We start from the raw sequence: 12492 nt of genomic DNA on the forward strand, positions 1-12492 counted from the left end.
AGACGTCGAACCGCCAATTAGAAAAAAAGTCAATATTAACACATTTTCTCGTAAATCGGTTAGATTTGAACGACCTGACCGTAAATAATCTGACGGGATAATAGCCGCTCTTGATCACACTTGGTTGATCACGAGAGTCTTACACAAATACTAATTTATAAAACGATGTTTTTTATTAACTGATGTCGAACAACAGCTGTAGGATACATTCCTGTCGGAAGTAAAAATGGTCTAATTAACTAATTAATTAGAATTATTATCGTTTTCGGGAGTTTGCCGTACGAGACGACATCGCGCGTATATACCGCGCGCATAGGTCCCGGCTGTGTAATAACGGCCGTAATGTAAATATCGCGTACGTATTTCGCTTATAACGCATTATTATATCCGTGTACGAAATCGAGGTGGCGTCCAATTTGAAATGTATTCCTACTAACTGCAGCCGCTCAGTTGCTTTTCACAGAGCGCGATCATTAAATATTAATTAAAAAATAAAATAAAAAAAGAAGCTATTACTCGTCATCGTTACGGTGCTAGCTATCGTTACAGTGAATTATTGTTATAAACACCAAAACTGGGAAAAATTATTATAAGTATCTCGTTATGCGCGCGTGCGCACGGGTCACCGGCGAGGTCGTATACCAGCGGCGACCGTGTTGTGCGCGAGCACTTCAGGTCTCCGAGACCGTTTCACGTCGCACAAAACGGAACGTGTCCACGGCCCTCAGATCATCGTAACAACCCCTAGAAACAGTTTTCCGGGATGGGGTGAAGGGTATGGTTTTATAATCACTGTCCGTCGTATAAATCTAAACCGGTCGGAAAACCGGAAAATCCCGAGTGCGTGCATACGAATTGGATATTTATCGTGCCCTGTGTGCTTCGCGCGCGTGGCCGGCCGCCTATATCGTATCATGTACGCGATTATAAGCATAATATACCGTTCGGTAAACGGATCCGTTTTAATTGAATAATAATAATAACAACGAACCCGGCGCGTGCGCGTGTAAACGTGTATACATGTACCACTCTCGTATATATTTAACGGTTAGCGCGCTCGCACGGTCTCGGGTCGTTTGCCCGCGTAGACACACACACACACACACACACATAAATACATACACGTATATACGATGTATATAGATCTATAATACAGTATATATTATATAGGTGCGTAATGCGCAGGAGCCGCACACCTAATACGCCCACGCGTCCGTTTTGCCGAGTTGACCTCGGCCGCTGGACGGGGGCCACTGGGTCACAAGGATTTATCGTGTAACGCCGCGGCGGCAGTGGTTGCTAACGACCGTCGTCGTCGTCGTCGTCGTCGTCGTCGTTGTCGTTTTTCACCCGAAGCGTCGAAAAGTAGAAAACGCTCAACGCGTGTTTTATTATTGTAATATACCTATCTACATAATATATTATAATATGCATAAATGAGTTTGCGTACGAGGTGTAAGACTCGTGTTCACGCCGCCACCACCGCGGGTGTTTCCGGACGACGGGTTTTAGTGTGTTAATAAAGCCTGATGGGTATTATTGGTACTCGAACGCGAGCTTTTCTTTCCGCGAACACGTTTTCGCAGTCCCGATCCATTAATCAATCGCCGCGGCCGATATTATCCGTTAAACAACTCGCCTGTGTGCGAATGCGTTTCGAAATCGTTCGAAAAAAATAATAAAAATTTTAATTATGCGCGTACTCGGGTCTCGGGCAGTGAGAGTATGTTTTAATAGCAACGGCCGAGACGAGATTAATTTTTTGGCCCTCGACGGTTTCCCGTTCATCCGGAAGGAACGAACGACGGCGTACAATATTTGACGCGTTATTATAACTTTTCAGGAGATACTCGAAGTTTGTTTGTAACCAACTATTTAAAAACGAACCGTTTGCTTGAGAACGTGTTTTCGGTCGTCATCAGAAGTCAGAAGAAATGATGGCGATACAGATCTCGTATAGAAAATTTCAAAATATCGTCCCACGACGTTTATCGACCCGAGTTTATCAAAGAGATTCGCGGAATACAAATTAACTGACGGATTATAACGTACGCATATTATTATTGTCTTCTTATGATCGTCGGCTCGCAGCGGCTTGACGACTTTGGGAACCCCGTGGCGCGCGGAGACCGTGACGCGGGAGGTCTGGCGGCCGGCGAAATCTTACGTTATACCGTCAAACAAACTGAACGAATATCTTGAAAAATCGGGTTCGTCTCGTGGTCGTCGACTTTGCGCACGTGTCTGCAGTCCGCCGACGCCGTGGTTACAAAAACGTATACGATATTATTATCATCTGTTCGGTAAGACCTATATGGGCGTTACGTCGGCCGAAAGATCTCGTTATTGAACGTAGTACTCGCTAGCATACTCGGGAGTCGGGATGTGCAGTTTTGAACGGATCTTAACGACCGCCGCCGCCAAAGTCGTTTGTTGTAAGTCGTCGCGTAAGTCACACCGGATAAACAACGCTCGGCGTTCGAGTACGGACACCGACAACTGGTTTCGCACGAGCTCGCGATAATAATAATTGAAAAAAAATATAATATATAATTCGATCGTGTGAATGTTTTTACGACCGTATGCCGTGCGATATCGTATCCCGAGTCGGTTTTCTGCGGTACGTCGGTCGTATTATTATTACCGTACCTATACTGCAGTACTCACTTTCACTAAACGCGCACATTATACCTACCTAATAATAATAATAATAATAATAATACGACGTAGCATTAACAGTCGTCCGTGCGTGGGCCGATATTTTATATTATATTATTATTGTTATTATTATTATTATTGTTGTTGTTGTTATTATTATGAGGATTATTTAAACGATCGCTGCAGTTTGGCGAGTCGGCGGTTATTATTTATCCGTCAACGGTATCGCGAACGTTTCTTTGCGGGTACAAAACGGCTCGGCGGTCATTTCGACGATTGGCGGTCAGGTCCTGACGAAAATATAATTCTTCGTACGACCGACCGACGTCCTTTACTCGGTCGTTCGCGCGTAGGTCGTGGGAAAAATTAAACCATCGGCGGCGTGTATTATTATCGTTGTTTTTGTTATGTAGGACGCGGCTGCGATTGCGATCTCCGTCTCCGTCGCCGTCCTCCTCGTCGTCGTCGTCGTCTTCACCGTCGTCGTTGGATCCGGGATGAGCGCGCGCGCAAAAGTAGGACGTGCCGTGCGGGCGGGTCGGCGGTCTGCCGAGTTCGCGTATATTATTATTATTGTACGCCGTACACACCGCCGCCGCCACGACGAATCGTCCGGCCGTCCGAAGAGCGGATAAGCCGAGCGGCGTGTACGTATTAGACGCGCACAAAATGTCCACTCGTCGTCGTCGTCGTCGTCGTCCGAGATGCCGCCGCTGCCGTCATATTATCGTGCACATGACGTGCAGCCCGTCGGCAATCGCCTTGTCGTGACCGGCCGTCTCTTTGCGCGCGCATGATATTATTACATTATCATTATACGAGAAGAAAATATGTATACAGGGTGAATCTCTACGCACGCACGTCCCCTCGTTTCTACCGTCATTCATTAAAAAAAGATTTATAAAAATATAAAATACTTGTAATGTTGGATCAAATATTTATTTCACTCGACTATTTTTATAAATTATTATTATTAATGGTTTAAAATTGATCACTAACACTTTCAAATTACTTTATAGCTCCATTATATTTTCCCAACCAATTGTCATGGGCCTATTATCCTAAAAGTACACAAAGTGAAATTACTCAAAAACTACTTATTCGAATTTTGCTTCTGTTAGGTACGTTAAAATGTATAGGAAAATTATCCGTTAAATAATTAACAGTAGAAAAAACGGGGATTGTCAATTGAAAAAAAAAATGCGCATCTTTACAAGACTCACCTTAAGTAGTACAAAATATAGTAATATATATATATATAGTCTTTAAGTATATTTAAAGTTTCCAAAATGTATACTTTGAATAACTGTATTATTGAATAATATAAGGGGGGGGGTGAGCATACTTGTTGAACCACTCCGTATAAGATCTCAGTTCTGACATCCGCAGAGAAAAAAAATATTCTAAATATGCACCACTGTTAGCGGCAAACTCACCGTATAAGGATGCGCCGCAAGAAAGAAGAAGCGCACGACGTGTGGTACGAAGAGGAAGATAGCGGAGGAGATGCGTGTACGCGCGTTAAGAGGATGAAAAAAACTCGCCGACCGAGAATCGTTTTCGGGATGACGTTTTGCCGCCCAAGTGAAAGCTGTAATACTGCACGAGAACAGGTCGGACACGATTCGCGTGCCCGTCGGCTAAACGAAGACTACACAGCGACGAATCTGTTTATATATGTTACATAGATATATGCATTGCATAGGTACATTTAATGTGCATTATTGTTAAAACGGTATTCTCTCGACTTTCTACACGCGACGCGCGTTATCGTTTCCTGCGACTTTGGGCTACGTGACGGCCGATCATTGAATACTGCAACTCACAGTATTTAATATAATATATTATAATATCGGGGAAAAAACGAATTTATAGGTATATACTTTCTAAATTACATGTCGTTATCACACGGTGTACCGCTATTATACGATAAATATTGTATATATTAGGCCTATAGTATGCAGGGATGCAGTTAGCCGGGTTTAGTAGGGTCGAGTATACACTTTAGGTGAGAAAAAAGTCGAAAAATCAAAACCTAATTATCTCTTCCCGCGCATATAGCGATTATTGTTCGTCAAAGTTCTATAATGAGGCAAGACTTACCGGTGGTGAACAGGACGATGGCTTTCAGACAACTGTACTCGGCGGCGTCTACATGAAGGGCTTTGAGTTTCTCCACCTGTTCTTGAAATATACGTATGTGGTCCATAAAAGCAACCACACGATCCGCGGCCATCGGAGACGCATGCAGCCCGGCTGCGGCCAATAGTGGGGCAACGTGCAGTGGCATCGAACACTGTGACGCGTTCAGTACGAACAGTTCACTCCAGACGAGCCTCAGCAAGGCCACTTGGTCAGTCACCTGGCAAGCACACACAATACCGTTTAAGTTTGTTGTACGAAAACGACAAGTTCGCGTGTGTCGAGTAGATATTATAAAGCATAATAATAACATAATATCATATATAGGCAACCATATTAAAGCTACATTAAACTTTCATCGCTTTTAAAAATATATTTAATTTATTACATTTGCACGTCTGTCTATTTAAATGTGAATACGATCTATAACTGTCATGTTTATACACAAATAATAACACGTAAGTTATAGAGTGTATAATATATATTTAGATAAATCGAAATAAAAATTCGAATAGTACCTATTGCAAGTCTTTTTTTGTACCTCAAGTGACTATAGCGTTATTTTTCTAATCGGGAAATGCATACGAGGGGGTTGCTGAATTTGGTCGCTCACCTGCAGGTCTGGGAAGAAGGGTATGTTTCGAGCCCACTCGACGGCGCTAAACAGTAACCTGGCCGCAAGCTCGCAAATGTTGTCTATGCCCATGATGTTGTTCGGTTGCATACACTGGCCGTACCTAGACGTCGGGTACGGTTCGGCGCGCAATAGAAGCGATATATAGGAGGACAGGTACGAGTGGCCGTTGAGTCCTACAGCTCCGACGGCGGCTGCCGCGGCCGCGGCTGCCTCACCGTTGGCCAGGCACAGCTGACCGGGAAGTCCTGTGAGCCCGGGAGGTTGGCTGGCCGGAACTCGACCTCTCTGCACGGCTGTGGAAAAACGTACAAAAATACACATTAGCTTCAATACTACATGACATCATATTATGACAATGTTGTATATAATATTATTAGGGCGGGCGGTGTAAAATCTAAAGCAAACGAACTTTTAACTACAAAAAAATAGGTATCAATATAAACATATTATATATTAAATGGTTTGATACGATTATATAAATATTGAATAAACTTCGCCTGCAGCATACCGTTTAACGTTCAGGTTATAATAATAACGTGCCACGAAATACAATTTAAGAGGAATTCCGGTGTTTTAAATATAATTTAATATTATGTAATTGTATGTAATGATTTTACATATATTATAACGATAACAAATATTAATGAGGCCGCGGTTCGCATGAATTGACCATCTCATACGTGCAATAATTTATAGTATTGCATAATAACGATTCATCATCATGTTATTTAGTATGCTATTTTTCCTGCGTATAATCAATAGATTTCAAACTCGCCGAATTTATATAAATTTATACATATATACGATTTATATGAGTATATTATGTATTATTTTCGTAAGTTCTTGCGCTTTGGAATAAACTCAGAGTTATCGCTAACAAACAGTTATTACGACGCACACATTCAGCGTTCAATATGATATTATATAACTATTGGTATATTTGTTTTTTTTTTATTGACTATCGATTAACCACTGAGCTACTATACCTACCATAATTCATAAATGATAATAGTACATATTATATTGTTAACATGGAAATTTTCTAATGGCTTAACATAAACAATAATGCGCCAGACACTTGGTACTGCACATTTTGTCGAACGATAATTGTATAAAATGTCCCTGTATAGAAGTTATTGTTTGCACGTATAAATCTTGTTTAGTGTCTTGCTCAATTACCAAGATAAATAATAATTTTCGTTAAGTAAGAGAATGTGCGCTGGATATTTATGGGTGATTAGTTTTTTACGAAATAATATTTAGTGAAGATTGTTGAAAAACTTGTCAAACGGTAAAACGCAATCGCGCATATACAACGATAATATTTTGTTTAAGACTATGTATAATACACGTCAGACACTTGCCGCCAGCGTAATACCCCCGTCGATCACAGGTAGAAAATAATACACGCGCAATATTGTAATAATGTAACTATTCACCCTTGTCGATACATATACACACAATGCGCAGCTGTTGTTGCGGATAGCGTCCGGTTTTCGTGTCGATTCCCGTATATTATTATCATTTGTCATTATTGTACGCGCCGCGCAAAACCGATCGAACGAGTTCGAACCCTTGACCGCCGTCGTCCAAGTCGTCCCGTGTGAAGATGTCCCGTATGGGAATTTAATATATTAACGAACCGATATTCGCTCCGATCGCCGAACCCGTTTAGATCCAGTTATCGATCCCACGGAACTATAACCCACCCATTATACAGTGCATGCATGCGCCGGGGTGGTGACCTCTCGCGCCCCTGCGAAATAGTCGTGATAGTGGCGGTGGCGGTTTTTTTACTTGTTTAAGTTTTCACGAAACTTGTTTTTTTTTACGGGCCGACGTACGCATTCATATTAAATACACTACCGATCGGTCCGATAGAGTTTCGTCCAAGTCCGTTGGAATGCAAAGAAAAATTCTAAATTAATCATCTCAATCGCCATTCCCCTCTCCTCACCGAATGCGCTGCAGGACATCTGTCGCAGACGACCCTTGTGTGGTTATGTTAATACATTTTATACGCCATACCGGGACTGACGCGTCGAAAAAACCGTTGTTGAGCGTCATTGCTACCCTCCGGCGGCGACGACGGCTTAGAACGTCGTTTGTCCTACGAGATTTTTTCGAAATCTCCCCACACAGTGTATAAATTAACGTGTCAAACTTCGTATCAGTGGATATAGTTATTATTTTTAACGTCTGAACTCTCGCGGGACCGATAGTCCCGGAAGAATCGAAAGTTGAAAATATGTATACACATAATATATAATGTATATATGTACTTCATTTTTTTTTTTGATACGATCTCGCATTAACGTTGAACAATATATGGATGATCTTATTGGTGAAGTCATAATAACAGTATAATATATTCTCATGCGTTAACGGTATATTTGCGAATTTTTGAGATAATTTAATATTTTATTAATAATGCGTGCAATTATATATTCCTTGTTATTACACTTAACATTATAATAAGTGATGTAAGCAATTTAATATAAGTTAGTTTCTACTAAATTTTAAGATAAGAAAAAATTAAAAGAAGAAATATTATTTATTTGTTTATTTTTATTTCTAATATTTGTCAACAGCGTAATAAATAAAAAAAATATTTAATTACATTTTTAGCTTTAACTACAAGAGAACTGAATTTGTACACTAACATAGATTTAAATTTTTAAATTTAAAAAAGTTGTTATTACAATGGAAAACATTAATCTAGTTCAGTTATTAGGTTAATTAGAAAATTATCAAACAAACTTTTTTGTTTAACTCAAATTAGTTAATCTTATCCTTTGCAAACAATAGAACGTTTGGACAGAAAAAAAAATAACAATTTGAGAGCCCAGAATATAGACTATAGAGGTGTAATAATTGTTGTGTACTTTTGGACAATCCCCGCACCAAAACCGTTTATAATACCTAAACAGATTCCACAGGTTTAATGCAGTTGCATAAAGTCACAAAAACCTTATAGTCATGATTCCAATTAATGTTTACCACATTTTTTTTTACACAAGCGTTCGATTATTACGATGGAAAAAAACTGTAACATAGGTACGCCTATACAGTATACACTATATATAGGAAGACATATATTATGTAGAAAATGTGCTCAATCACCGCGTGTTTATTTATTTTATTTTTAAGTTTTTCATTCTTCCGGTCAGTCGCAAACACACTCACACAGTATTATGTAATGATTTTTATTGTGCAATGTAAGACGGACGTGGTGGTCGAAAAAGATCATCGTGAAACGGCCGAAGCACCTTGGTGTACGAATATTAGGACAACAAGACTCCGCCAAAAAAGGTCCGTTCTGTTCATTACCCACGCTCAATGCTTTTAACGAGATTGTCGACGTCAATGACGGAAAAAATATTATTATAATAATATATATATATATATATATATCATATGTGTATAAAAAAATTTAAAAAGTATCTGACGGACAATGGTCTTGCGCGCGCGATTTTAACGCCCTTCGGCTATCTCATTTGTAAAAATATGCGTAAGACTTCCCGCGCGCGTGTCTCTCTAGCACCACACCGCCTCTTTTTATGGCGCTAATGAAAGTATGCGCTTACACACATACGCGCGTTATTATATCGTCGTATATACGTATTACGCGTACACTTATAAATCGTAGTATAGTCGTTATGGTCATCGACGAGGCAGAATATTATTACACGCTGGAAATAATAAGAGCTGCTCAGCTCTCGTATTTTGACGGTATTATATAGATATATACATTATATAATATGTATAATAATAAAACGGCTAGTAAAAAAAAAATTAAACAAAAAACGTGCTTGTGTGATTATTATATGTTCGAAAAGGCGTACGCCTATTACTACTCGCGCGTATACATAATAATAATATTATATTATTGGAAAAGAAATATTTTAGGTAGGACATAAAATATTGTATTCATTTATTATCTTTTAAAAGCCACCCGGACTTTTGAAATTGAATAGCGGTGTTTCGCGGAGGAATCAAACTATATTATGTAATCAATAATTTTCGTGGTACCTATGATCATTATACACACGTTCAAAGCACACGAAATCAAAATATATTACACGCGCGTCGCGTCGATGTAGTTTTGGCGAAATTTCACGTTCCCAGTTGACCGAATGCAGCGATTTGTTCCGGACACACGCTCACGAGACTTGACGTGCAGTTACCTATTATACACATATATACCATAACTACTAATAACTATATATTATATTATATGGTCCTTGTGGAGGCGGAGGCTGCGAAGCTGAGGTGGTGGCGTTAATACGTTTTTCGTCGGACGACGACTGATAGGCGCGCGGGTAGGCTGCCAGCCGAGGGGGACAGCCCTATTAACGTGTCGTTTCGGTATCAAGTGGACGTGTAATACACCGTGTTCGAATCGATTCCATATAACGTCGTCGTCGTCGTCGTCGTCCGCACCGCCGCCATGGGTGGGCTTATCTCATTTGAACCGTCATAATACGGCGATGACGTATACACATAACATGTAGAGTGTAGACACATTACGAGTACCTACGCTCTCGTCATGTACGGTGTACATTGTATACATTTATAAATATTGTATATCGGACGAGAGTTTTAATTTTCCCGGGCGACGGTTCGTTTTTTCGCATGAAGAATCCATTTTTCACAGCTCGGAGACGACCGCGACCGGTTGACGTCGTGTGACAATATAATAATATGGACGTGACGAGAAAATGCGACACAGTCGTGAGAGATATTATAACATATATACATCGTAGAGAGGACTTACATCGTTCGGCTGAATAAGAGAGTATAATAATACGACGACGATGCGATGATGACGTGTATAATTGTTCAATTATATTATAAATTATAATATCGTTGTTATTGTAACGCGTCTCTTTTCGCGTTTTCTTTTTTGCTCCCATAATAATAACGATAAAACGGCGAGGTGATTTAACGAATTCCGTGGCAGTAATAGAGCTCAAATAGGAAAGATTTTAGAAGAAATTCTGCTAAATAAAAAAATTGGCATTCTAAAATGAAATGTACATGGTCGTGACATATACAAATTGTAAAATCCCAAATTCGCTTTAAAATGTATTTAATACTATAATCTTAAATTCTAATACATACAATATATTTATAAATTATACAAATGTATTAATATTCGGCCAAAGATAAGCATTTATAAATGCCTATTGTACACAAAAACTGCCCAGCAACTTGCAGATTACAAACAAGAAACAATAAAAATTAATTTCTCAATTCAAATTTCAAAAGTTATTGTAATAAATTAAAATTCAAAATACTAGCTACGATCGGTAACATAGGAAATTAGGAAATACATAGATCGTGCTACAACATCTGCATTTTTGCAATACACGTATATAATAGTGTGTTAACAAATATATTAAACAGCTAAACTACCTAAGTAGTATGAATTTGGGGCTTCTGGCTCCATTTTTACAGGGAGATAAAAAAAAATTTAAAGCGGAATGTTCTCGCTCCATTATTAAAAACTAAAAATAAATTTCCAATTAATTAGTATAGATAATAAAAAGTTACTATATATATATATAGGTAGTATCCATAACCCGATAGTACGTAATTCGGTTAACTTACCACAATATTATACCTAATACCTATTTAATATTGACAAAAATATACTCAATAAAAAAACGAAACCACATTTGAAAAACTTCATTCAGCTCATACCGCCCTCCTCACCCGTTTCAGAAAAGCAGAAAAGGGTACTAAAAAAATACCCTTCCCCCAAAAAAAACGAATTCGAGCACTGCGTCTTACCTGTATAACTAAATATCACATACAAGATATTAATAATATACAAGCCTCATACTCCCATATACCCGTGTATAATTATAGTATGTGCGGCGTGCGTGAGTAAACCGCTATGCGTGCGGCTCTTTTTCTAAATATCATAAGGTACACGTCTGCGAGACGACGAGTGCGCCGGCGCGTGCAGTGTGCGAGAGTGCGTACATCGGCGGGGCGGCCTTCACCTTCGTATTCCCGTATGTATAATACACACACAAACAGGTTCAACTATCCTCTCCACCCCGGTCACCGTCATTCGATCTACCGCGGTGCGATACACGGCTACCTCCGACCGTATATTATCATTTATCACTTTCGATTTTTTTTCTCGTTTTTATATATACAGTCCGCCGAAGCCGCCACTATCACCGGCCGATATTGTAAGCATTGTTTAGAATTCTCATGATCTATAATTCCGATACATTTTATAATATTAACACGCCACACGCGTTACGTATTATTTGATATTTATACACTATAATATTATGAATGGTATCCTCCGATCGAGCGTTGATCGATGGACTCGAGAAATGACACCGACTCGACAGATACTATAATATGGTGGCTGTGGGTCTCCACACGGTGTACTGCAGGTGGAAACGTGAAGATCTGTGCGCGATATTCGATTTCACGGGGCGGTATGACACGCTGCACGGCATAACTCACCGCCTTGAAACAAAAAGCGTGTAGGTATATTATTTAGGACATACAACGCCCGATTTTCGAAGGTAAGAGAGAGACTTTGACCGAATAATAATAGCGTCAGTTGTTATAAAAGTTCGGTAAAAATGATTACAAACGATTCGAAACGTTGTAATGTTATTTAGGTCGATACCCACAAGTACCTACGCCGTCGATGAGATCAATATACCGATCGTATTATTATTACTAGACGGAACATTGAAACTTCGTCGATTGGAAAATGATAGTACATGTTGCAAACTTGCAAACGCGGGGGACTCGACAATAAATTACTATTATAAATTAAAAAAAAAAAAAATTAGGTGCAATAATAATAATTGCAATTGTGCCGCGGCGCCGTATGCAATAGAACAATATTTAAGCCAAACAGACCGGCTAAATTTTAATGTATGCGCGAAAGTTCGAAATTTATTATTGTATATACGTATATATCGCGATGTATATTGTATAATGTATATACGTATAAAACGGGCGCATTTGTTATCGTTCGCCACGGAACGAGGGCCTAATGAACCGGAATTAGGAAG

At 39.5% G+C, this 12492-nt stretch overlaps 1 protein-coding gene across 1 annotated transcript in view; it reads right to left on the bottom strand.

Annotated features, from left to right (window-relative positions):
• LOC113551790 (nuclear receptor subfamily 2 group F member 1-B) overlaps positions 1–12492 on the bottom strand; it is a 49313-nt gene that overhangs the window by 19750 nt on the left and 17071 nt on the right. The window contains exons 3-4 of the mRNA XM_026954275.1: positions 5414–5730; positions 4762–5020 (exon numbers count right to left, since the gene is read on the bottom strand). Of these exons, the coding sequence (XP_026810076.1) occupies positions 4762–5020; positions 5414–5730 (576 nt within the window). The remainder of the gene's footprint in view (positions 1–4761; positions 5021–5413; positions 5731–12492) is intronic.

Source organism: Rhopalosiphum maidis, chromosome 2 (assembly GCF_003676215.2).
Source record: "Rhopalosiphum maidis isolate BTI-1 chromosome 2, ASM367621v3, whole genome shotgun sequence".
In the NCBI taxonomy this organism is placed as follows: domain Eukaryota; kingdom Metazoa; phylum Arthropoda; class Insecta; order Hemiptera; family Aphididae; genus Rhopalosiphum; species Rhopalosiphum maidis.